Consider the following 27,345-nt stretch of genomic DNA (forward strand, 5'->3'; position numbering starts at 1 on the left):
CAGGCTGGGCCCTGTCTCTGGGAGAGAGGTGAGGGGTCACAGGCCAGGCTCTGTGTCTGGGAGAGAGGTGAGGGGTCACAAGCCGGGCCCTCCCTCTGGGAGAGAGGTGAGGGGTCACAGGCCGGGCCCACTCTCTGGGAGAGAGGTGAGGGGTCACAGGCTGGGCCCTGTCTCTGGGAGAGAGGTGAGGAGTCACAGGCCGGGCCCTGTCTCTGGGAGAGAGGTGAGGGATCACAGGCTGGGCCCTGTCTCTGGGAGAGAGGTGAGGGGTCACAGGCCGTGCCCTGTCTCTGGGAGAGGGTGAGGGTCCACAGGCCGGGCCCTCTCTCTGGGAGAGAGGTGAGGGGTCACAGGCCGGGCTCTGTCTCTGGGAGAGAGGTGAGGGTCCACAGGCCGGGCCCTGTCAGTGGGAGAGAGGTGAGGGGTCACAGGCCGGGCCCTGTCTCTGGGAGAGGGGTGAGGGGTCACAGACCGGGCCCTCTCTCTGGGAGAGAGGTAAGGGGTCACAGGCCGGGCACTGTCTCTGGGAGAGAGGTGAGGGGTCACAGGCCGGGCCCACTCTCTGGGAGAGAGGTGAGGGGTCACAGGCCGGGCCCTGTCTCTGGGAGAGGGGTGAGGGGTCACAGGCCGGGCCCTGTCTCTGGGAGAGGATGAGGGGTCACAGGCCAGGCTCTGTGTCTGAGAGAGGGTGAGGGGTCACAGGCTGGGCCCTGTCTCTGGGAGAGAGGTGAGGGGTCACAGGCTGGGCCCTGTCACTGGGAGAGAGGTGAGGGGTCACAGGCCAGGCTCTCTGTCTGGGAGAGAGGTGAGGGGTCACAAGCCGGGTCTTCTCTCTTGGAGAGAGGTGAGGGGTCACAGGCCGGGCCCTGTCTGAGAGAGGGTGAGGGGGCAACAGGCCAGGCTCTGTCTGAGAGAGGGCGAGGGGTCACAGGCCTGGCCCTGTCTCTGGGAGAGATGTGAGGGGTCACAGGCTGGGTCCTGTCGCTGGGAGAGAGGTGAGGGGGTCACAGCCTGGGCCCTGTCTCTGGGAGAGACGTGAGGGGTCACAGGCCAGGCTCTGTCTGGGAGAGAGGTGAGGGGTCACAAGCCGGGCCCTCTCTCTGGGAGAGAGGTGTGGGGTCACAGGCCGGGCCCTGTCTCTGGGAGAGATGTGAGGGGGTCACAGGCTGGGCCCTGTCTCTGGGAGAGAGGTGAGGGGTCACAGGCCAGGCTCTGTCTGGGAGAGAGGTGAGGGGTCACAAGCCGGGCCCTCCCTCTGGGAGAGAGGTGAGGGGTCACAGGCCGGGCCCACTCTCTGGGAGAGAGGTGAGGGGTCACAGGCCGGGCCCTGTCTCTGGGAGAGAGGTGAGGAGTCACAGGCCGGGCCCTGTCTCTGGGAGAGAGGTGAGGGATCACAGGCTGGGCCCTGTCTCTGGGAGAGAGGTGAGGGGTCACAGGCCGTGCCCTGTCTCTGGGAGAGGGTGAGGGACCACAGGCCGGGCCCTCTCTCTGGGAGAGAGGTGAGGGGTCACAGGCCGGGCTCTGCCTCTGGGAGAGAGGTGAGGGTCCACAGGCCGGGCCCTGTCAGTGGGAGAGAGGTGAGGGGTCACAGGCCGGGCCCTGTCTCTGGGAGAGGGGTGAGGGGTCACAGGCCGGGCCCTCTCTCTGGGAGAGAGGTAAGGGGTCACAGGCCGGGCACTCTCTGGGAGAGAGGTGAGGGGTCACAGGCCGGGCCCACTCTCTGGGAGAGAGGTGAGGGGTCACAGGCCGGGCCCTGTCTCTGGGAGAGGGGTGAGGGGTCACAGGCCGGGCCCTGTCTCTGGGAGAGGATGAGGGGTCACAGGCCAGGCTCTGTGTCTGAGAGAGGGTGAGGGGTCACAGGCTGGGCCCTGTCTCTGGGAGAGAGGTGAGGGGTCACAGGCCGGGCCCTGTCTGAGAGAGGGTGAGGGGGCCACAGGCCAGGCTCTGTCTGAGAGAGGGCGAGGGGTCACAGGCCTGGCCCTGTCTCTGGGAGAGATGTGAGGGGTCACAGGCTGGGTCCTGTCTCTGGGAGAGAGGTGAGGGGGTCACAGCCTGGGCCCTGTCTCTGGGAGAGAGGTGAGGGGTCACAGGCCAGGCTCTGTGTCGGGGAGAGAGGTGAGGTGTCACAAGCCGGGCCCTCTCTCTGGGAGAGAGGTGAGGGGTCACAGGCCGGGCCCACTCTCTGGGGGAGAGGTGAGGGGTCACAGGCCTGGCCCTGTCTCTGGGAGAGAGGTGAGGGGTCACAGGCCGGGCTCTGTCTGAGAGAGGACGAGGGGTCACAGGCCTGGCCCTGTCTCTGGGAGAGAGGTGAGGGGTCACAGGCTGGGTCCTGTCTCTGGGAGAGGGTGAGGGGGTCACAGGCCAGGCACTGTATCTGAGAGAGGGGTGAGGGGTCACAGGCTGGGCCCTGTCTCTGGGAGAGAGGTGAGGGGTCACAGGCCGGGCCCTGTCTCTGGGAGAGAGGTGAGGGGGTCACAGGCTGGGCCCTGTCTCTGGGGGAGAGGTGAGGGGTCACAGGCCAGGCTCTGTGTCTGGGAGAGAGGTGAGGGGTCACAAGCCGGGCCCTCCCTCTGGGATAGAGGTGAGGGGTCACAGGCCGGGCCCACTCTCTGGGAGAGAGGTGAGGGGTCACAGGCTGGGCCCTGTCTCTGGGAGAGAGGTGAGGAGTCACAGGCCGGGCCCTGTCTCTGGGAGAGAGGTGAGGGATCACAGGCTGGGCCCTGTCTCTGGGAGAGAGGTGAGGGGTCACAGGCCGTGCCCTGTCTCTGGGAGAGGGTGAGGGTCCACAGGCCGGGCCCTCTCTCTGGGAGAGAGGTGAGGGGTCACAGGCCGGGCTCTGTCTCTGGGAGAGAGGTGAGGGTCCACAGGCCGGGCCCTGTCAGTGGGAGAGAGGTGAGGGGTCACAGGCCGGGCCCTGTCTCTGGGAGAGGGGTGAGGGGTCACAGGCCGGGCCCTCTCTCTGGGAGAGAGGTAAGGGGTCACAGGCCGGGCACTGTCTCTGGGAGAGAGGTGAGGGGTCACAGGCCGGGCCCACTCTCTGGGAGAGAGGTGAGGGGTCACAGGCCGGGCCCTGTCTCTGCGAGAGGGGTGAGGGGTCACAGGCCGGGCCCTGTCTCTGGGAGAGGATGAGGGGTCACAGGCCAGGCTCTGTGTCTGAGAGAGGGTGAGGGGTCACAGGCTGGGCCCTGTCTCTGGGAGAGAGGTGAGGGGTCACAGGCTGGGCCCTGTCACTGGGAGAGAGGTGAGGGGTCACAGGCCAGGCTCTCTGTCTGGGAGAGAGGTGAGGGGTCACAAGCCGGGTCTTCTCTCTTGGAGAGAGGTGAGGGGTCACAGGCCGGGCCCTGTCTGAGAGAGGGTGAGGGGGCAACAGGCCAGGCTCTGTCTGAGAGAGGGCGAGGGGTCACAGGCCTGGCCCTGTCTCTGGGAGAGATGTGAGGGGTCACAGGCTGGGTCCTGTCGCTGGGAGAGAGGTGAGGGGGTCACAGCCTGGGCCCTGTCTCTGGGAGAGAGGTGAGGGGTCACAGGCCAGGCTCTGTCTGGGAGAGAGGTGAGGGGTCACAAGCCGGGCCCTCTCTCTGGGAGAGAGGTGAGGGGTCACAGGCCGGGCCCACTCTCTGGGGGAGAGGTGAGGGGTCACAGGCCGGGCCCTGTCTCTGGGAGAGAGGTGAGGAGTCACAGGCCGGGCCCTGTCTCTGGGAGAGAGGTGAGGGGTCACAGGCTGGGCCCTGTCTCTGGGGGAGAGGTGAGGGGTCACAGGCCGTGCCCTGTCTCTGGGAGAGGCTGAGGGTCCACAGGCCGGGCCCTCTCTCTGGGAGAGAGGTGAGGGGTCACAGGCCGGGCTCTGTCTCTGGGAGAGAGGTGAGTGTCCACAGGCCAGGCCCTGTCAGTGGGAGAGAGGTGAGGGGTCACAGGCCGGGCCCTGTCTCTGGGAGAGGGGTGAGGGGTCACAGGCCGGGCCCTGACCCTGGGAGAGAGGTGAGGGGTCACAGGCTCCGCCCACTCTCTGGGAGAGGGTGAGGGGTCACAGGCCTGGCCCTCTCTCTGGGAGAGAGGTAAGGGGTCACAGGCCGCGCACTGTCTCTGGGAGAGAGGTGAGGGGTCACAGGCCGGGCCCACTCTCTGGGAGAGAGGTGAGGGGTCACAGGCCGGGCCCTGTCTCTGGGAGAGGGGTGAGGGGTCACAGGCCGGGCCCTGTCTCTGGGAGAGGATGAGGGGTCACAGGTCAGGCTCTGTGTCTGAGAGAGGGTGAGGGTTCACAGGCCGGGCCCTCTCTCTGGGAGAGAGGTGAGGGGTCACAGGCTGGGCCCTGTCTCTGGGAGAGAGGTGAGGGGTCACAGGCCGGGCCCTCTCTCTGGGAGAGAGGTGAGGGGTCACAGGCTGGGTCCTGTCTCTGGGAGAGAGGTGAAGGGGCCCACAGGCCAGGCCCTGTCTCTGGGAGAGAGGTGAGGGGTCACAGGCTGGGTCCTGTCTCTGGGAGAGAGGTGAGGGGTCACAGGCTGGGCCCTGTCTCTGGGAGAGAGGTGAAGGAGCCCACAGGCCAGGCCTGTTTTCCCTCATTGGCATCTTCGTGCGGTAGGGTCAGGTGGTCTGTCAGTTGCGATTGTGTGCACATTGACGCTGGAACATCTCCATCTCTCTATCTCCCTCTGTCTCTCTTTTCCTCTCTCTAGCTCCCTTTCTCTGACCCTGTCTCTCCATCTATCACCTTTCTCTCCTTCTGTCTTTCACAGGGCAGCACAGTGGTTAGCACAGTTGCTTCACAGCTCCAGGGTCCCGGGTTCGATCCCCCGCTGGGTCACTGTCTGTGCGGAGTCTGCACATCCTCCCCGTGTCTGCGTGGGTTTCCTCCGGGTGCTCCGGTTTCCTCCCACAGTCCAAAGATGTGCAGGTTAGGTGGGTTGGCCGTGATAAATTGCCCCGAGGTGGGGTTACTGGTATCGGGTGGAAGATTGGGTCTGGATTAGGGTCAAATCGCCTCCACTGTGGTGATTCTATTCTATGTTCTCTCTCTCTGTCTCCCTCTCTCTCTCTACACTGTAAATTCGATGATGATAATCTCTGTCTCACTGTCTTTCTGTGTGTGTCTGCCTCGCTCCCTCTCTCTTTCTTCTCTCTCTCTCTGTGTCTATCATCTCTCTCTCTCTGTCTCTCTCTCCCCCTTCCTGTCTCTCTATCTCTGTCTCACTGTATCTCCGTGTGTGTCTGCCTCACTCCCTCTGGCTCTCTCTCGCTCTGTGTCTCTTCTGCCTCTCTCTCTCTCTCCCCCTCCCCCTCTTTCCTTCCCCTTCGCCATCTCTCCCTCTCCCTCTCTGAGTCTCTCTCTCTTTCTCTCTCCCTTCCTCTCTCTCTCTCCCTCTCTCTCTACCACTCTTCCCCTCTCTCCCTCACCTCTCTCGCTCTCTATCCCCCTCCTCTCTCCCTGTCTCTCTCTCTCTCCCTCTGTCTCTCTACCACTCTCGCCCTCCTCCCTCACCTCTCTCCCTCCCTCTCTCTACCACTCTCCCCCTCTCTCCCTCACCTCTCTCGCTCTCTATCCCCCCTCTCCCTGTCTCTCTCTCTCTCTCCCTCTCTCTACCACTCTCCCCCTCCTCCCTCACCTCTCTCCCTCCGTCTCTCTACCACTCTCCCCCTCTCTCCCTCACCTCTCTCACTCTCTATCCCCCCTCTCGCCCTTTCTCTCTCTCTCTCTCTCTCCCTCTCCCTCTACACCACTCTTCCCCTCTCTCCCTCACCTCTCCCTAACCCTGTCTATGCCACTCGCCCCCTCTCTCCCTCACCTCTCGCTCTCTATCTCCCCTCTCTCCTTGTCTCCCTCTCTCTCTCTCCCTCCGTCTCTCTACCATTCTCCCTCTCTCTCCCTCACCTCTCTCCCTCCGTCTCTCTACCAATCTCCCCCTCTGTCCCTCACCTCTCTCGCTCTCCCTCCCCAGTCTCTCTCTCTTTCTCTCCCTCCCTCTCTCTCTCCATCTCTCTTCCACTCTCCCCCTCTCTCGCTCTCTCTCTCCCGATCTCTCTCCCTTTCCCCGACTGGCATGTATCAATGATGAAAGTTTGCAACTCCCTCCAATTCGCTCTCACACATCACTGTTAATTTCAGGTCAGCTGTTCTCGAAAGGATGCCACTCATGTCCAAACACTCCGGGAATGATTCCCTGGATATTCCCGACACCAACCGGGAATCGGAAAGACAGGAAATCAAAGTGCTTCAGAATTCCACAGAGCAGATTAACCAGGTAGCGAAAAACTCAGAGTCAGGATTCAATAGAAACTCCTCGATTAGATTCCAGTCTGTAACTCACTCCCGGGTATCTGTTATTCTATATATAAACCACCCCGAACCCCTCGATTAGATTCCAGTCTGTAACTCACTCCCGGGTATCTGTTATTCTATACGTAAACTATCCCGAACCCCTCGATTAGATTCCAATCTGTAACTCACTCCCGGGTATCTGTTATTCTATATATAAACCACCCCGAACCCCTCCATTAGATTCCAGTCTGTAACTACCTCCCGGTAACCTGTTATTCTATATATAAACCACACTGAACCCCTCGATTAGATTCCAGTCTGTAACTCACTCCCGGTAACCTGTTATTCTATATATAAACTATCCAGAACCCCTCGACAAGATTCCAGTCTGTAACTCACTCCCGGGTATCTGTTATTCTATATATAAACCTCCCTGAACCCCTCGACAAGATTCCAGTCTGTAACTCACTCCCGGGTATCTGTTATTCTATATATAAACTATCCTGAACACCTCGATTAGATTCCAGTCTGTAACTCACTCTCAGGTATCTGTTATTCTATATATAAACCACCCCGAACCCCTCGATTAGATTCCAGTCTGTAACTCACTCCCGGGTATCTGTTATTCTATATATAAACCATCCTGAACCCCTCGATTAGATTCCAGTCTGTTACTCACTCCCAGGTATCTGTTATTCTATATATAAACTATCCTGAACCCCTCGATTAGATTCCAGTCTGTAACTCACTCCCGGGTATCTGTTATTCTGTATATAAACTATCCCGAACACCTCGATTAGATTCCAGTCTGTAACTCACTCCCGGGTATCTGTTATTCTATATATAAACTATCCTGAACACCTCGATTAGATTCCAGTCTGTAACTCACTCTCAGGTATCTGTTATTCTATATATAAACCACCCCGAACCCCTCGATTAGATTCCAGTCTGTAACTCACTCCCGGGTATCTGTTATTCTGTATATAAACCATCCTGATCCCCTCCATTAGATTCCAGTCTGTAACTCACTCCCGGGTATCTGTTATTCTATATATAAACCGACCCGAACCCCTCAATTAGATTCCAGCCTGTAACCCACTCCCGGGTATCTGTTATTCTATATATAAACCACCCTGAACCCCTCAATTAGATTCCAGTCTGTAACTCACTCCCGGCTATCTGTTATTCTATATATAAACTATCCCGAACCCCTCGATTAGATTCCAGTCGGTAACTCACTCCCGGGTATCTGTTATTCTATATATAAACCACCCTGAACCCCTCAATTAGATTCCAGTCTGTAACTCACTCCCGGCTATCTGTTATTCTATATATAAACTATCCCGAACACCTCGATTAGATTCAAGTCTGTAACTCACTCCCGCGTATCTGTTACTCTATATATAAACTATCCTGAACCCCTCGATTAGATTCCAGTCTGTAACTCGCTCCCGATAACTGTTATTCTATATATAAACCACCCGATTCCCTCGATTAGATTCGAGTCTGTAACTCACTCCCGGGTATCTGTTATTCTATATATAAACCACCCCGCACCCCTCGATTAGATTCCAGTCTGTTACTCACTCCTGAGTATCTGTTATTCTATATATAAACCATCCTGAACGCCTCGATTAGATTCCAGTCTGTAACTCACTCCCGGGTATCTGTTATTCGATATATAAACCATCCTGAACCCCTCGATTAGATTCCAGTCTGTAACTCACTCCCGGTAACCTGTTATTCTATATATAAACAATCCAGAACCCCTCGACAAGATTCCAGTCTGTAACTCACTCCCGGGTATCTGTTATTCTATATATAAACCAATCTGAACCCCTCGATTAGATTCCAGTCTGTTACTCACTCCCAGGTATCTGTTATTCTATATATAAACCAGCCTGAACCCCTCGATTAGATTCCAGTCTGTAACTCACTCCAGGCGATCTGTTTTTCGAAATATAAACCACCCTGAACCCCTCGATTAGATTCCAGTCTGTAACTCACTCCCGGGTAACTGTTATTCTAGATATAAACCACCCGAATCCCTCGATTAGATTCCAGTCTGTAACTCACTCCCGGGTATCTGTTATTCTATATATAAACCACCCCAAACACCTCGATTAGATTCCAGTCTGTAACTCACTCCCGGATAGCTAGTATTCTAGAGATAAACCAACCCGAACCCTCGATTAGATTCCAGTCCGTAACTCATTCCCGCGTATCTGTTATTCAATATATAAACTTTCCTGAACCATTCGATTAGATTCCAGTCTGTAACTCACTCCCGGGTATCTGTTATTCTATATGTAAACTATCCCGAACCCCTCGATTAGATTCCAATCTGTAACTCACTCCCGGGTATCTGTTATTCTATATATAAACTATCCCGAACACCTCGATTAGATTCCAGTCTGTAACTCACTCCCGGTAACCTGTTATTCTATATATAAACTATCCAGAACCCCTCGACAAGATTCCAGTCTGTAACTCACTCCCGGGTATCTGTTATTCTATATATAAACTATCCTGAACACCTCGATTAGATTCCAGTCTGTAACTCACTCTCAGGTATCTGTTATTCTATATATAAACCACCCCGAACCCCTCGATTAGATTCCAGTCTGTAACTCACTCCCGGGTATCTGTTATTCTATATATAAACCATCCTGAACCCCTCGATTAGATTCCAGTCTGTCACTCACTCCCAGGTATCTGTTATTCTATATATAAACTATCCTGAACCCCTCGATTAGATTCCAGTCTGTAACTCACTCCCGGGTATCTGTTATTCTGTATATAAACTATCCCGAACACCTCGATTAGATTCCAGTCTGTAACTCACTCCCGGGTATCTGTTATTCTATATATAAACTATCCTGAACACCTCGATTAGATTCCAGTCTGTAACTCACTCTCAGGTATCTGTTATTCTATATATAAACCACCCCGAACGCCTCGATTAGATTACAGTCTGTAACTCACTCCCGGGTATCTGTTATTCTATATAAAAACCATCCTGAACCCCTCGATTAGATTCCAGTCTGTTACTCACTCCCAGGTATCTGTTATTCTATATATAAACTATCCTGAACCCCTCGATTAGATTCCAGTCTGTAACTCACTCCCGGGTATCTGTTATTCTATATATAAACTATCCCGAACACCTCGATTAGATTCCAGTCTGTAACTCACTCTCAGGTATCTGTTATTCTATATATAAACCACCCCGAACCCCTCGATTAGATTCCAGTCTGTAACTCACTCCCGGGTATCTGTTATTCTATATATAAATCATCCAGAACCACTCGATTAGATTCCAGACTGTAACTTACTCCCGGGTATCTGTTATTCTGTATATAAACCATCCTGATCCCCTCCATTAGATTCCAGTCTGTAACTCACTCCCGGGTATCTGTTATTCTATATATAAACCGACCCGAACCCCTCAATTAGATTCCAGCCTGTAACTCACTCCCGGGTATCTGTTATTCTATATATAAACCACCCTGAACCCCTCAATTAGATTCCAGTCTGTAACTCACTCCCGGCTATCTGTTATTCTATATATAAACTATCCCGAACACCTCGATTAGATTCCAGTCTGTAACTCACTCCCCGTATCTGTTACTCTATATATAAACTATCCTGAACCCCTCGATTAGATTCCAGTCTGTAACTCGCTCCCAGGTAACTTTTATTCTATATATAAACCACCCGATTCCCTCGATTAGATTCGAGTCTGTAACTCACTCCCGGGTATCTGTTATTCTATATATAAACCACCCCGCACCCCTCGATTAGATTCCAGTCTGTTACTCACTCCTGAGTATCTGTTATTCTATATATAAACCATCCTGAACGCCTCGATTAGATTCCAGTCTGTAACTCACTCCCGGGTATCTGTTATTCTATATATAAACCACCCCGAACCCCTCGATTAGATTCCAGTCTGTAACTCACTCCCGGGTATCTGTTATTCTATATATAAACCACCCCGAACCCTTCCATTAGATTCCAGTCTGTAACTCACTCCCGGGTATCTGTTATTCTGTATGTAAAGCACCCCAAACACCTCGATTAGATTCCAGTCTGTAACTCATTCCCGGATATCTGTCATTCTATATATAAACCATCCCGAACCCTCGATTAGATTCCAGTCTGTAACTCATTCCCGGATATCTGTTATTCTATATATAAACCAGCCTGAACCCCTCGATTAGATTCCAGTCTGTAACTCACTCCCGGGTATCTGTTATTCTATATATAAACCAGCCTGAACCCCTCGATTAGATTCCAGTCTGTAACTCACTCCAGGCGATCTGTTTTTCTAAATTTAAACCACCCTGAACCCCTCGATTAGATTCCAGTCTGTAACTCACTCCCGGGTAACTGTTATTCTATATATAAACCACCCGATTCCCTCGATTAGATTCGAGTCTGTAACTCACTCCCGGGTATCTGTTATTCTATATATAAACCACCCCGCACCCCTCGATTAGATTCCAGTCTGTTACTCACTCCTGAGTATCTGTTATTCTATATATAAACCATCCTGAACGCCTCGATTAGATTCCAGTCTGTAACTCACTCCCGGGTATCTGTTATTCGATATATAAACCATCCTGAACCCCTCGATTAGATTCCAGTCTGTAACTCACTCCCGGTAACCTGTTATTCTATATATAAACAATCCAGAACCCCTCGACAAGATTCCAGTCTGTAACTCACTCCCGGGTATCTGTTATTCTATATATAAACCAATCTGAACCCCTCGATTAGATTCCAGTCTGTTACTCACTCCCAGGTATCTGTTATTCTATATATAAACCAGCCTGAACCCCTCGATTAGATTCCAGTCTGTAACTCACTCCAGGCGATCTGTTTTTCTAAATATAAACCACCCTGAACCCCTCGATTAGATTCCAGTCTGTAACTCACTCCCGGGTAACTGTTATTCTAGATATAAACCACCCGAATCCCTCGATTAGATTCCAGTCTGTAACTCACTCCCGGGTATCTGTTATTCTATATATAAACCACCCCAAACACCTCGATTAGATTCCAGTCTGTAACTCACTCCCGGATAGCTAGTATTCTAGAGATAAACCAACCCGAACCCTCGATTAGATTCCAGTCCGTAACTCATTCCCGCGTATCTGTTATTCAATATATAAACTTTCCTGAACCATTCGATTAGATTCCAGTCTGTAACTCACTCCCGGGTATCTGTTATTCTATATGTAAACTATCCCGAACCCCTCGATTAGATTCCAATCTGTAACTCACTCCCGGGTATCTGTTATTCTATATATAAACTATCCCGAACACCTCGATTAGATTCCAGTCTGTAACTCACTCCCGGTAACCTGTTATTCTATATATAAACTATCCAGAACCCCTCGACAAGATTCCAGTCTGTAACTCACTCCCGGGTATCTGTTATTCTATATATAAACTATCCTGAACACCTCGATTAGATTCCAGTCTGTAACTCACTCTCAGGTATCTGTTATTCTATATATAAACCACCCCGAACCCCTCGATTAGATTCCAGTCTGTAACTCACTCCCGGGTATCTGTTATTCTATATATAAACCATCCTGAACCCCTCGATTAGATTCCAGTCTGTTACTCACTCCCAGGTATCTGTTATTCTATATATAAACTATCCTGAACCCCTCGATTAGATTCCAGTCTGTAACTCACTCCCGGGTATCTGTTATTCTGTATATAAACTATCCCGAACACCTCGATTAGATTCCAGTCTGTAACTCACTCCCGGGTATCTGTTATTCTATATATAAACTACCCTGAACACCTCGATTAGATTCCAGTCTGTAACTCACTCTCAGGTATCTGTTATTCTATATATAAACCACCCCGAACGCCTCGATTAGATTACAGTCTGTAACTCACTCCCGGGTATCTGTTATTCTATATAAAAACCATCCTGAACCCCTCGATTAGATTCCAGTCTGTTACTCACTCCCAGGTATCTGTTATTCTATATATAAACTATCCTGAACCCCTCGATTAGATTCCAGTCTGTAACTCACTCCCGGGTATCTGTTATTCTATATATAAACTATCCCGAACACCTCGATTAGATTCCAGTCTGTAACTCACTCTCAGGTATCTGTTATTCTATATATAAACCACCCCGAACCCCTCGATTAGATTCCAGTCTGTAACTCACTCCCGGGTATCTGTTATTCTATATATAAATCATCCAGAACCACTCGATTAGATTCCAGACTGTAACTTACTCCCGGGTATCTGTTATTCTGTATATAAACCATCCTGATCCCCTCCATTAGATTCCAGTCTGTAACTCACTCCCGGGTATCTGTTATTCTATATATAAACCGACCCGAACCCCTCAATTAGATTCCAGCCTGTAACTCACTCCCGGGTATCTGTTATTCTATATATAAACCACCCTGAACCCCTCAATTAGATTCCAGTCTGTAACTCACTCCCGGCTATCTGTTATTCTATATATAAACTATCCCGAACACCTCGATTAGATTCCAGTCTGTAACTCACTCCCCGTATCTGTTACTCTATATATAAACTATCCTGAACCCCTCGATTAGATTCCAGTCTGTAACTCGCTCCCAGGTAACTTTTATTCTATATATAAACCACCCGATTCCCTCGATTAGATTCGAGTCAGTAACTCACTCCCGGGTATCTGTTATTCTATATATAAACCACCCCGCACCCCTCGATTAGATTCCAGTCTGTTACTCACTCCTGAGTATCTGTTATTCTATATATAAACCATCCTGAACGCCTCGATTAGATTCCAGTCTGTAACTCACTCCCGGGTATCTGTTATTCTATATATAAACCACCCCGAACCCCTCGATTAGATTCCAGTCTGTAACTCACTCCCGGGTATCTGTTATTCTATATATAAACCACCCCGAACCCTTCCATTAGATTCCAGTCTGTAACTCACTCCCGGGTATCTGTTATTCTATACATAAACCACCCCGAACCCCTCGATTAGATTCCAGTCTGTAACTCACTCCCGGGTATCTGTTATTCTGTATGTAAAGCACCCCAAACACCTCGATTAGATTCCAGTCTGTAACTCATTCCCGGATATCTGTCATTCTATATATAAACCATCCCGAACCCTCGATTAGATTCCAGTCTGTAACTCATTCCCGGATATCTGTTATTCTATATATAAACCAGCCTGAACCCCTCGATTAGATTCCAGTCTGTAACTCACTCCCGGGTATCTGTTATTCTATATATAAACCAGCCTGAACCCCTCGATTAGATTCCAGTCTGTAACTCACTCCAGGCGATCTGTTTTTCTAAATATAAACCACCCTGAACCCCTCGATTAGATTCCAGTCTGTAACTCACTCCCGGGTAACTGTTATTCTATATATAAACCACCCGAATCCCTCGATTAGATTCCAGTCTGTAACTCACTCCCGGGTATCTGTTATTCTATATATAAACCACCCCAAACACCTCGATTAGATTCCAGTCTGTAACTCACTCCCGGATAGCTAGTATTCTATATATAAACCAACCCGAACCCTCGATTAGATTCCAGTCCGTAATTCATTCCCGCGTATCTGTTATTCAATATATAAACTTTCCTGAACCATTCGATTAGATTCCAGTCTGTAACTCACTCCCAGTTATCTGTTATTCTATATAAAAACCTACCTGAACCCTTCGATTAGATTCAAGTCTCTAACTCACTCCCGGGTATCTGTTATTCTACATATAAACCACCCTGAACCCCTCGATTACATTCCAGTCTGTAACTCACTCCAGGGTATCTGTTATTCTATATGTATACCACCCCGAACCCCTCGATTCGATTCCTGTCTGTCACACACTCCCAGGTATCTGTTATTCTATATGTAAACCACCCTGAACCCCTCTATTAGATTCCAGTCTGTAACCCACTCCCGGGAATCTGTTATTCTATATATAAAGCACCCCGCACCCCTCGATTGGATTCCAGTCTGTAACTCACTCCCGGGTATCAGTTATTCTATATATAAACCACCCCGAACCCATCAACTAGATTCCAGTCTGTAACTCACTCCCGGGTATCTGTTATTCCATATATAAACCACCCCGATCCCCTCAATTAGATTCCAGTCTGTAACTCACTCCCGGCTATCTGTTATTCTATATATAAACCATCCCGAACCCCTCGAATAGATTCCTGTTTGTCACACACTCCCAGGTATGTTATTCTATATATAAACTACCCTGAACCCCTCCATTACATTCAAGTCTCTAACTCACTCCCGGGTATCTGTTATTCTTCTATAAACCACCCTGAACCCCTCGATTAGATTCCTGTCTGTCACACACTCCCAGGTATGTTATTCTATATAAAAAATACCTTGAATCCTTTGATTAGATTCAAGTCTCTAACTCACTCCCGGGTATCTGTTATTCTATATATAAACTGTCCTGAACCCCTCGATTAGATTCCAGTCTGTAACTCACTCCCGGGTATCTGTTATTCTATATATAAACTGTCCTGAACCCCTCGATTAGATTCCAGTCTGTAACTCACTCCCGGGTATCTGTTACTCTATATATAAACTATCCTGAACCCCTCAATTAGATTCCAGTCTGTAACTCACTCCCGGGTATCTGTTATTCTATATATAAACTATCCTGAACCCCTCGATTAGGTTCCAGTCTGTAACTCACTCCCGGGTATCTGTTATTCTATATATAAACTGTCCTGAACCCCTCGATTAGATTCCAGTCTGTAACTCACTCCCGGGTATCTGTTACTCTATATATAAACTATCCTGAACCCCTCAATTAGATTCCAGTCTGTAACTCACTCCCGGGTATCTGTTATTCTATACATAAACCACCCTGAACCCCTCGATTAGATTCCAGTCTGTAACTCACTCCCGGGTATCTGTTACTCTATATATAAACTATCCTGAACCACTCGATTAGATTCCAGTCTGTAACTCACTCCCGGGTATCTGTTATTCTATATATAAACCACACCGAACCCCTCGATTAGATTCCAGTCTGTAACTCACTCCCGGGTATCTGTTATTCTATATATAAACCACCCCGAACCCCTCGATTAGATTCCAGTCTGTAACTCACTCCCGGGTATCTGTTATTCTATATATAAACTATCCTGAATCCCTCGATTAGATTCCAGTCTGTAACTCACTCCCGGGTATCTGTTATTCTATATATAAACCACCCCGAACCCCTCGATTAGATTCCAGTCTGTAACTCACTCCCGGGTATCTGTTATTCTATATATAAACTATCCTGAACCCCTCGATTAGATTCCAGTCTGTAACTCACTCCCGGGTATCTGTTATTCTATATATAAACCACCCCGAACCCCTCGATTAGATTCCAGTCTGTAACTCACTGCCGGGTATCTGTTATTCTATATATAAACCACCCCGAACCCCTCGATTAGATTCCAGTCTGTAACTCACTCCCGGGTATCTGTTATTCTATATATAAACCACCCCGAACCCCTCGATTAGATTCCAGTCTGTAACTCACTCCCGGGTATCTGTTATTCTATATATAAACCACCCCGAACCCCTCGATTAGATTCCAGTCTGTAACTCACTCCCGGGTATCTGTTATTCTATATATAAACCACCCTGAACCCCTCGATTAGATTCCAGTCTGTAACTCACTCCCGGGTACCTGTTATTCTATATATAAACCACCCTGAACCCCTCGATTAGATTCCAGTCTGTAACTCACTCCCGGGTACCTGTTATTCTATATATAAACCACCCTGAACCCCTCGATTAGATTCCAGTCTGTAACTCACTCCCGGGTACCTGTTATTCTATATATAAACCATCCCGAACCCCTCGATTAGATTCCAGTCTGTAACTCACTCCCGGGTATCTGTTATTCTATATATAAACCACCCCGAACCCCTCGATTAGATTCCTGTCTGTAACTCACTCCCAGGTATCTGTTATTCTATATATAAACCACCCCGAACCCCCCGATTAGATTCCAGTCTGTAACTCACTCCTGGGTATCTGTTATTCTATGTATAAACCACCCCGAACCCCTCGATTAGATTCCTGTCTGTAACTCCCTCCCGGGTATCGGTTATTTCGCTAGCCCATGCTCTGACGTGTGCCGTGTTGAAATCATGTTGTGTTCATTCTTTTTCATGGCTGTCTCACTGTCTCTCTCGTCCGCAGACTAATGATCTCCTCGACCTGTTGGGGGTGAACGATTCGCACCCTGTGATTCAAACGTCTGAAACTGTGAAGGAACCCTTGCCCGGAGGAGAGTTACTGGATTTACTTGGTGGGCTGAATGAGGCAGGTTAGTCCTCATGGAACAGAGTTGTTCACAGGAACTTCGGCGAGTCCCCGCGGGGCGTCTTGTAGACGGTGCACGCGGCTGCGTCGGGGGGGTGGGGGTGAATGTCGGCGGTCAGAGCGGGGCTGCTTTGTCCCGGATGGTGTCGAGCTTCTCGAGTGTGGTTGGGAGCCGCGCCCATCCAGGCAAGTGGGGAGTCTCCCACCGCACTCCTGGCTTGTGTCCTTGTAGCTGGCGGACAGGCTTAGGGGGTAGTCAGGTTGGTGAGTTACTCTGTGAACCGCCAGAGAACACGTAAAGACCCACTCGTCAGTGCAAGTGAAGTTTGAAAAGTTCAAAAAAGGTTTTTAAAGAAAAGAGCAGCCCGGTCCGTGCCAAAACAGAGAGAGAGAGTTGGCCGCTGCTGGACAGTTGTGTCAAAGAAAGATGTCTTAACGCGGTGATGCCACTTAAAATTGCAACCGCAAGAAGGAACAAACGGCTTTGAACTGGAAAATCGAAGACCCGAGACGGAGGGAAAGTCTCAAGCAAGGTCCTTTGGCAAAAAAGCACCTGAGGCAGAATCACTATATGACCCCAGGAGGAGGCCACAAGGGCAACAAAAGGACGGAAACAAGTTGACATGTGTGAAACGGACTGTCCAGGATAGAACCTACTGTTACGGGCCAGGGTTTCGAGAAGCCCAAAGTGTCTCATGGAGTTCACCTGACCCACAACGTTTACTAGATCGTGGTATGGGGAGCACACGGCCCACTCTACAGGCGCGGGACAGCAGAAATGGACAAGTGGTTTTTAAAAACAAAACAATGTTTATTCCATGAACTCAAGTTAACCTTTTCAAAACATGCAGTGAACATCTTAGCAACCATCAATTCAAATACAACCCCCAAAGAATACAACACTAAGTAATCCTTAATAACTTCCCAAACAACATCCAGAGACAGAAGAAACACCTTTTAACAGAAGCACATCAGGTTTACATTCACTACTGAGAACATTGATAATTCTGAATTCACCAAGTGATCAAGAGATAGTCTTTTCATGGCAGAGAGATCAGCAGTACACCTGCTCTGTCTGGCTTCAGCTCCAACGCTGATAATAAAACGAAAACACACCCTGCAGCAAGCAGCCTAAAATAAAAGTAAAAAGCTGACAGACAGCCCAGCTCCACCCACTCTCTGACATCACTGATAAACACCAATTTCTTAAAGGTACATTTCTTAAACACCCATTTCTTAAAGGTACACTCACATGACATCAGTGAGCAACAAGCCAACATGGAAGGAGGAGTTTAGGCATAGACTATTTTCGAAATGGGGAAATGCTTAGGAAATCAGAAGTGCAAAGGGACTTGGGAGGCCTTGTTCATGATTCTCTGAAGGTTAACGTGCAGGTTCAGTCGGCAGTTAGGAAGTCAATTGCAATGTTAGCGTTCATGTCGAGAGGGCCAGAATACAAGACCAGGGATGTACTTCTGAGGCTGTATAAGGCTCTGGTCAGACCCCATTTGGAGTATTGTGAGCAGTTTTGGGCCCAGTATCTAAGGAAGGATGTGCTGCCTTGGAAAGGGTCCAGAGGAGGTTCACAAGAATAATCCCTGGAATGAAGAACTTGTCGTATGAGGAATGGTTGAGGACACTGGGTCTGTATTTGTTGGAGTTTAGAAGGATGAGGGGGGGGATCTTATTGAAACTTACAGGATACTGCGAGGCCTGGATAGAGTGGACGTGGAGAGGATGTTTCCACTTGTAGGAACAATTAGAAGCAGAGGACACCATCTCAGACTAAAGGGATGATCCTTTAAAACAGAGATGAGGAGGAATTTCTTCAGCCAGAGGGCGGTGAATCTGTGGAACTCTTTGCCGCAGAAGGCTGTGGAGGCCAAAAAACTGAGTATCTCTAAGACAGAGATAGATCGGTTCTTGATCAATAAGGGGATCAGGAGTTATGGAGAGAAGGCAGGAGAATGGGGCTGAGAAAAATATCAGCCATGATTGAATGGTGGAGATGTTCCATAAGACATAGAAGCAGAATTAGGCCACTCGGCCCATCGAGTCCGCTCCGCCATTCAATCATGGCTGATATTTTTCTCATCCCCATTCTCCTGCCTTCTCCCCATAACCCCGGGCCCCCTTATTGATCAAGAACCTATCTATCTCTGTCTTTGAGATACTCAGTGAGGGGTTGTAAGGGAGGAGGTTACGGAGTTAGGGAGGGTTGTAGGGACTGGAGGAGGTTACAGAGATAGGGAGGGGTGTAGGGGCTGGAGGAGGTTACAGAGATAGGGAGGGGTGTAGGGACTGGAGGAGGTTACAGAGATAGGGAGGGGTGTAGGGGCTGGAGGAGGTTACAGAGATAGGGAGGGGTGTAGGGGCTGGAGGAGGTTACAGAGATAGGGAGGGGTGTAGGGGCTGGAGGAGGTTACAGAGATAGGGAGGGGTGTAGGGGCTGGAGGAGGTTACAGAGATAGGGAGGGTTGTAGGGACTGGAGGAGGTTACAGAGATAGGGAGGGGTGTAGGGGCTGGAGGAGGTTACAGAGATAGGGAGGGGTGTAGGGGCTGGAGGAGGTTACAGAGATAGGGAGGGGTGTAGGGGCTGGAGGAGGTTACAGAGATAGGGAGGGGTGTAGGGGCTGGAGGAGGTTACAGAGATAGGGAGGGGTGTAGGGGCTGGAGGAGGTTACAGAGATAGGGAGGGGTGTAGGGGCTGGAGGGGGTTACAGAGATAGGGAGGGTTGTAGGGACTGGAGGAGGTTACAGAGATAGGGAGGGGTGTAGGGGCTGGAGGAGGTTACAGAGATAGGGAGGGGTGTAGGGGCTGGAGGAGGTTACAGAGATAGGGAGGGGTGTAGGGGCTGGAGGAGGTTACAGAGATAGGGAGGGGTGTAGGGGCTGGAGGAGGTTACAGAGATAGGGAGGGTTGTAGGGACTGGAGGAGGTTACAGAGATAGGGAGGGGTGTAGGGGGCTGGAGGAGGTTACAGAGATAGGGAGGGGTGTAGGGGCTGGAGGAGGTTACAGAGATAGGGAGAGTTGTTGGGGCTGGAGGAGGTTACAGAGATAGGGAGGGGTTGTAGGGACTGGAGGAGGTTACAGAGATAGGGAGGGGTGTAGGGGCTGGAGGAGGTTATATAGGGAGGGTTGTATGGGCTGGAGTCGGTTGCAGAGATAGACAGGGTTGTAGAGGCTGGAGGAGGTTACAGAGATATGGAGGGTTGTAGGGGCTGGAGGAGGTTACAGAGATAAGGAGGGTTGTAGGGGCTGGAGGAGGTTACAGAGATAGGGAGGAGTGTAGGGGGCTGGAGGAGGTTACAGAGATAGGGAGGGGTGTAGGGGCTGGAGGAGGTTACAGAGATAGGGAGGGGTGTAGGGGCTGGAGGAAGTTACAGAGATAGGGAGCGAAGTAGGGGCTGGAGGAGGTTACATAGATAGGGGGGCTTGTAGGGGGCTGGAGGAGGTTACATAGATAGGAAGGGTTATAGGGGCTGGAGGAGGTTACAGAGATAGGGAGGGTTGTAGGGGCTGGAGGAGGTTACAGAGATAGGGAGGATTGTAGGGGCTGGAGGGGGTTACAGATAGGGAGGGTTGTAGGGGCTGGAGGAGGTTACAGAGATAGGGACGGTTATAGGGGCTGGAGGAGGTTACAGAGATAGGGAGGGTTGTAGGGACTGGAGGAGGTTACAGAGATAGGGAGGGTTGTAGGAGCTGGAGGAGGTTACAGAAATAGGGAGGGTTCTAGGGGCTGGAGGAGGTTACAGAGATAGGGAGGGGTGTAGGGGGCTGGAGGAGGTTACAGAGATAGGGACGGTTATAGGGGCTGGAGGAAGTTACAGAGATAGGGAGGGTTGCAGGGACTGGAGGAGGTTACAGAGATAGGGGCGCTGGAGGAGGTTACAGTGACAGTGAGAGGTGTAGGGGCTGGAGGAGGTTACAGAGATAGGGAGGATTGTAGGGGTTGGAGGATGTGACAGAGATAGGGAGGGTTGTAGGGGGCTGGAGGATGTTACAGAGATGGGGAGGGTTGTAGAGGCTGGAGTAGGTTACAGAGATAGGGAGGGGTGTAGGGGCTGGAGGAGGTTACAGAGATAGGGAGGGGTGTAGGGGCTGGAGGAGGTTACAGAGATAGGGAGGGGTGTAGGGGCTGGAGGAGGTTACAGAGATAGGGAGGGTTGTAGGGACTGGAGGAGGTTACAGAGATAGGGAGGGGTGTAGGGGCTGGAGGAGGTTACAGAGATAGGGAGGGGTGTAGGGGCTGGAGGAGGTTACAGAGATAGGGAGGGGTGTAGGGGCTGGAGGAGGTTACAGAGATAGGGAGGGGTGTAGGGGCTGGAGGGGGTTACAGAGATAGGGAGGGTTGTAGGGACTGGAGGAGGTTACAGAGATAGGGAGGGGTGTAGGGGCTGGAGGAGGTTACAGAGATAGGGAGGGGTGTAGGGGCTGGAGGAGGTTACAGAGATAGGGAGGGGTGTAGGGGCTGGAGGAGGTTACAGAGATAGGGAGGGGTGTAGGGGCTGGAGGAGGTTACAGAGATAGGGAGGGTTGTAGGGACTGGAGGAGGTTACAGAGATAGGGAGGGGTGTAGGGGGCTGGAGGAGGTTACAGAGATAGGGAGGGGTGTAGGGGCTGGAGGAGGTTACAGAGATAGGGAGAGTTGTTGGGGCTGGAGGAGGTTACAGAGATAGGGAGGGGTTGTAGGGACTGGAGGAGGTTACAGAGATAGGGAGGGGTGTAGGGGCTGGAGGAGGTTATATAGGGAGGGTTGTATGGGCTGGAGTCGGTTGCAGAGATAGACAGGGTTGTAGAGGCTGGAGGAGGTTACAGAGATATGGAGGGTTGTAGGGGCTGGAGGAGGTTACAGAGATAAGGAGGGTTGTAGGGGCTGGAGGAGGTTACAGAGATAGGGAGGAGTGTAGGGGGCTGGAGGAGGTTACAGAGATAGGGAGGGGTGTAGGGGCTGGAGGAGGTTACAGAGATAGGGAGGGGTGTAGGGGCTGGAGGAAGTTACAGAGATAGGGAGCGAAGTAGGGGCTGGAGGAGGTTACATAGATAGGGGGGCTTGTAGGGGGCTGGAGGAGGTTACATAGATAGGAAGGGTTATAGGGGCTGGAGGAGGTTACAGAGATAGGGAGGGTTGTAGGGGCTGGAGGAGGTTACAGAGATAGGGAGGATTGTAGGGGCTGGAGGGGGTTACAGATAGGGAGGGTTGTAGGGGCTGGAGGAGGTTACAGAGATAGGGACGGTTATAGGGGCTGGAGGAGGTTACAGAGATAGGGAGGGTTGTAGGGACTGGAGGAGGTTACAGAGATAGGGAGGGTTGTAGGAGCTGGAGGAGGTTACAGAAATAGGGAGGGTTCTAGGGGCTGGAGGAGGTTACAGAGATAGGGAGGGGTGTAGGGGGCTGGAGGAGGTTACAGAGATAGGGACGGTTATAGGGGCTGGAGGAAGTTACAGAGATAGGGAGGGTTGCAGGGACTGGAGGAGGTTACAGAGATAGGGGCGCTGGAGGAGGTTACAGTGACAGTGAGAGGTGTAGGGGCTGGAGGAGGTTACAGAGATAGGGAGGATTGTAGGGGTTGGAGGATGTGACAGAGATAGGGAGGGTTGTAGGGGGCTGGAGGATGTTACAGAGATGGGGAGGGTTGTAGAGGCTGGAGTAGGTTACAGAGATAGGGAGGGTTGTAGGGGCAGGAGGCGGTTACAGAGATGGGGAGGGTTGTAGGGGCTGGAGGAAGTTACAGAGATGGCGAGGGTTGTAGGCACTGGAGGAGGTTATATAGGGAGGGTTGTATGGGCTGGAGTCGGTTGCAGAGATAGAAAGGGTTGTAGAGGCTGGAGGAGGTTACAGAGATATGGAGGGTTGTAGGGGCTGGAGGAGGTTACAGAGATAAGGAGGGTTGTAGGGGCTGGAGGAGGTTACAGAGATAGGGAGGGGTGTAGCGGGCTGGAGGCGGTTACAGAGATAGAGAGGGGTGTAGGGGCTGGAGGAGGTTACAGAGATAGGGAGGGTTGTAGGGGCTGGAGGAGGTTACAGAGATAGGGAGGATTGTAGGGGCTGGAGGGGGTTACAGATAGGGAGGGTTGTAGGGGCTGGAGGAGGTTACAGAGATAGGGACGGTTATAGGGGCTGGAGGAGGTTACAGAGATAGGGAGGGGTGTAGGGGGCTGGAGGAGGTTACAGAGATAGGGAGGGGTGTAGGGGCTGGAGGAGGTTACAGAGATAGGGAGAGTTGTTGGGGCTGGAGGAGGTTACAGAGATAGGGAGGGGTTGTAGGGACTGGAGGAGGTTACAGAGATAGGGAGGGGTGTAGGGGCTGGAGGAGGTTATATAGGGAGGGTTGTATGGGCTGGAGTCGGTTGCAGAGATAGACAGGGTTGTAGAGGCTGGAGGAGGTTACAGAGATATGGAGGGTTGTAGGGGCTGGAGGAGGTTACAGAGATAAGGAGGGTTGTAGGGGCTGGAGGAGGTTACAGAGATAGGGAGGAGTGTAGGGGGCTGGAGGAGGTTACAGAGATAGGGAGGGGTGTAGGGGCTGGAGGAGGTTACAGAGATAGGGAGGGGTGTAGGGGCTGGAGGAAGTTACAGAGATAGGGAGCGAAGTAGGGGCTGGAGGAGGTTACATAGATAGGGGGGCTTGTAGGGGGCTGGAGGAGGTTACATAGATAGGAAGGGTTATAGGGGCTGGAGGAGGTTACAGAGATAGGGAGGGTTGTAGGGGCTGGAGGAGGTTACAGAGATAGGGAGGATTGTAGGGGCTGGAGGGGGTTACAGATAGGGAGGGTTGTAGGGGCTGGAGGAGGTTACAGAGATAGGGACGGTTATAGGGGCTGGAGGAGGTTACAGAGATAGGGAGGGTTGTAGGGACTGGAGGAGGTTACAGAGATAGGGAGGGTTGTAGGAGCTGGAGGAGGTTACAGAAATAGGGAGGGTTCTAGGGGCTGGAGGAGGTTACAGAGATAGGGAGGGGTGTAGGGGGCTGGAGGAGGTTACAGAGATAGGGACGGTTATAGGGGCTGGAGGAAGTTACAGAGATAGGGAGGGTTGCAGGGACTGGAGGAGGTTACAGAGATAGGGGCGCTGGAGGAGGTTACAGTGACAGTGAGAGGTGTAGGGGCTGGAGGAGGTTACAGAGATAGGGAGGATTGTAGGGGTTGGAGGATGTGACAGAGATAGGGAGGGTTGTAGGGGGCTGGAGGATGTTACAGAGATGGGGAGGGTTGTAGAGGCTGGAGTAGGTTACAGAGATAGGGAGGGTTGTAGGGGCAGGAGGCGGTTACAGAGATGGGGAGGGTTGTAGGGGCTGGAGGAAGTTACAGAGATGGCGAGGGTTGTAGGCACTGGAGGAGGTTATATAGGGAGGGTTGTATGGGCTGGAGTCGGTTGCAGAGATAGAAAGGGTTGTAGAGGCTGGAGGAGGTTACAGAGATATGGAGGGTTGTAGGGGCTGGAGGAGGTTACAGAGATAAGGAGGGTTGTAGGGGCTGGAGGAGGTTACAGAGATAGGGAGGGGTGTAGCGGGCTGGAGGCGGTTACAGAGATAGAGAGGGGTGTAGGGGCTGGAGGAGGTTACAGAGATAGGGAGGGTTGTAGGGGCTGGAGGAGGTTACAGAGATAGGGAGGATTGTAGGGGCTGGAGGGGGTTACAGATAGGGAGGGTTGTAGGGGCTGGAGGAGGTTACAGAGATAGGGACGGTTATAGGGGCTGGAGGAGGTTACAGAGATAGGGAGGGTTGTAGGGACTGGAGGAGGTTACAGAGATAGGGAGGGTTGTAGGAGTTGGAGGAGGTTACAGAAATAGGGAGGGTTCTAGGGGCTGGAGGAGGTTACAGAGATAGGGAGGGGTGTAGGGGGCTGGAGGAGGTTACAGAGATAGGGACGGTTATAGGGGCTGGAGGAAGTTACAGAGATAGGGAGGGTTGCAGGGACTGGAGGAGGTTACAGAGATAGGGGCGCTGGAGGAGGTTACAGTGACAGTGAGAGGTGTAGGGGCTGGAGGAGGTTACAGAGATAGGGAGCATTGTAGGGGTTGGAGGATGTGACAGAGATAGGGAGGGTTGTAGGGGGCTGGAGGATGTTACAGAGATGGGGAGGGTTGTAGAGGCTGGAGTAGGTTACAGAGATAGGGAGGGTTGTAGGGGCAGGAGGCGGTTACAGAGATGGGGAGGGTTGTAGGGGCTGGAGGAAGTTACAGAGATGGCGAGGGTTGTAGGCACTGGAGGAGGTTATATAGGGAGGGTTGTATGGGCTGGAGTCGGTTGCAGAGATAGACAGGGTTGTAGAGGCTGGAGGAGGTTACAGAGATATGGAGGGTTGTAGGGGCTGGAGGAGGTTACAGAGATAAGGAGGGTTGTAGGGGCTGGAGGAGGTTACAGAGATAGGGAGGGGTGTAGCGGGCTGGAGGCGGTTACAGAGATAGAGAGGGGTGTAGGGGCTGGAGGAGGTTACAGAGATAGGGAGGGTTGTAGGGGCTGGAGGAGGTTGCAGAGATATGGAGGGTTGTAGGGGCTGGAGGACGTTACAGAGATAGGGACGGCTGTACGGGCTGGAGGAGGTTACAGAGATAGGGAGGGTTGTAGGGGGCTGGAAGAGGTTACAGAGATATGGAGGGTTGTAGGGGCTGGAGGAGTTTACAGAGATAGGGAGGGGTGCAGGGGCTGGAGGAGCTTACAGAGATAGGGAGGGTTGTAGGTGCTGGAGGAGGTTACAGAGATAGGGAGGGGTGTAGGGGGCTGGAGGAGGTTACAGAGATAGGGAGGGTTGTAGGGGGCTGGAGGAGGTTACAGAGATAGGGAGGGTTGTAGGAGCTGGAGGAGGTTCCAGAAATAGGGAGGGTTCTAGGGGCTGGAGGAGGTTACAGAGATAGGGAGGGGTGTAGGGGGCTGGAGGGGGTTACAGAGATAGGGAGGGGTGTAGGGACTGGAGGAGGTTACGGAGATAGGGAGGGGTGTAGGGGCTGGAGGAGATTACAGAGATAGGGAGGGGTGTAGGGGGCTGGAGGAGGTTACAGAGATAGGGAGGGGTGTAGGGGGCTGGAGGAGGTTACAGAGATAGGGAGGGGTGTAGGGGGCTGGAGGAGGTTACAGAGATAGGGAGGGGTGTAGGGTCTGGAGGAGGTTACAGAGATAGGGAGGGTTGTAGGTGCTGGAGGAGGTTACAGAGATAGGGAGGGGTGTAGGGTCTGGAGGAGGTTACAGAGATAGGGAGGGTTGTAGGTGCTGGAGGAGGTTACAGAGATAGGGAGGGTTTCTAAATATGGACATGGGAAGTGCGCAGTAAGCGGGACCTGTCTTTGTCAGTCAGACGGAGGATGTTTGAGGGGCCTCGATGCCTCACGTCTGATCCTCTTCCCCCCCCCCCCGGCCCCGTTTGAATGTCTGAGATTTGATGTGCCGAATGCTCCGTGATTGTGTCGCCATCTCTCTCTCTCTCCAGCCCCCGTGACCATCCCTCCCATTGTGGCCTACAACAAGGATGGCCTCACCATCAACTTCACCTTCCAGACATCCAGCAACAACTCCAACCTTCTGTCCATCTCGCTGCAGGCGACGAACTCGACGACAGAAGACATGATCGACTTCATATTCCAAGCCGCAGTGCCCAAGGTGAGGGGGTGGGGGGGGGGGGGGGGGTGGGCAGGGATCAAGTTGGGTGTGGCGCAGCCGTCAGGCTGGACGTGGTCGGGGAAGTGGGCGGATTTTGTTCCGGACCTTCGAGACAGGAAAGGCCGTGGGTTTGGGAGGTGCTGTCGAAGGAGCCTCGGCGAGTCTCCGCGGGGCGTCTTGTAGACGGTGCACGCGGCTGCGTCGGGGGGGGGGGGGAGGAGGGGTGAATGTCGCTGGTCAGCGTGTCGATCGAGCGGGGCTGCTTTGTCCCGGGTGGTGTCGAGCTTCTCGAGTGTGGTTGGGAGCCGCGCCCATCCAGGCAAGTGGGGAGTCTCCCATCGCACTCCTGGCTTGTGTCCTTGTAGATGGCGGACAGGCTTTGGGAGGGGGTCAGGAGGTGAGTTGCTCTCCGCAGGATTCCCAGCCTCTGACCTGCTCTGGGAGCCGCAGTGTTTATATGGCTGGGCCCAGTTCAGTTTCTGATCAATGGTAACCCCCAGGATGTGGGGGATTCAGCGACGGTAACGCCATCGAACGTCAAGGGGGCGATGGTTCGATCCGCTCTTGTAGGAGAGGGTCATTGCCTGGGTACTTGTATGGGGCGAATGTAACTTTCCACCTGTCAGTACAAACTAAACCCAAGAGAATGAAGGTCAAGTCTATTGACCCTTTCCTCGAAGGACAATCTACTGACCCACTCTGACAAAGAACAAAGAAAAGTACAGCACAGGAACAGATCCTTCGGCCCTCCAAGCCCGTGCCGACCATGCTGCCCGACTAAACTACAATCTTCTACACTTCCTGGGTCCGTATCCCTCTATTCCCATCCTATTCATGTATTTGTCAAGATGCCCCTTAAACATCACTATCGTCCCTGCTTCCACCACTTCCTCCAAATCATTTGTATATACTCCAAAGAGCAAAGGTCCCAGCACTGATCCTGCGGAACACCACGGGTCACAGCCCTCCAATGAGAAAAGCATCCCTCCATTGCTACACTCTGTCTACTATGACCTAGCCAGTTCTGTATCCACCTTGCCAGCTCACCCCTGATCCCGTGTGACTTCACCTTTTGTACTAGTCTACCATGAGGGACCTTGTCAAAGGCCTTACTGAAGTCCATATACACAACATCCACTGCCCTACCTGCATCAA

The 27,345-nt window shown here is 51.9% G+C and overlaps 1 protein-coding gene across 1 annotated transcript in view; it reads left to right on the forward strand.

The window, feature by feature from the left end:
- The window catches only part of LOC140422588 (AP-1 complex subunit gamma-1-like), a 242,815-nt gene extending 215,975 nt beyond the window's left edge, over positions 1–26,840 (forward strand). The window contains exons 16-19 of the mRNA XM_072507595.1: positions 6,098–6,233; positions 16,468–16,594; positions 26,021–26,190; positions 26,817–26,840. Coding sequence (XP_072363696.1) covers positions 6,098–6,233; positions 16,468–16,594; positions 26,021–26,190; positions 26,817–26,840 — 457 coding nt within the window. The remainder of the gene's footprint in view (positions 1–6,097; positions 6,234–16,467; positions 16,595–26,020; positions 26,191–26,816) is intronic.
- Positions 26,841–27,345: the final 505 nt, after the last annotated feature.

The sequence above is a fragment of the Scyliorhinus torazame genome, chromosome 5 (assembly GCF_047496885.1).
Source record: "Scyliorhinus torazame isolate Kashiwa2021f chromosome 5, sScyTor2.1, whole genome shotgun sequence".
NCBI lineage: Eukaryota > Metazoa > Chordata > Chondrichthyes > Carcharhiniformes > Scyliorhinidae > Scyliorhinus > Scyliorhinus torazame.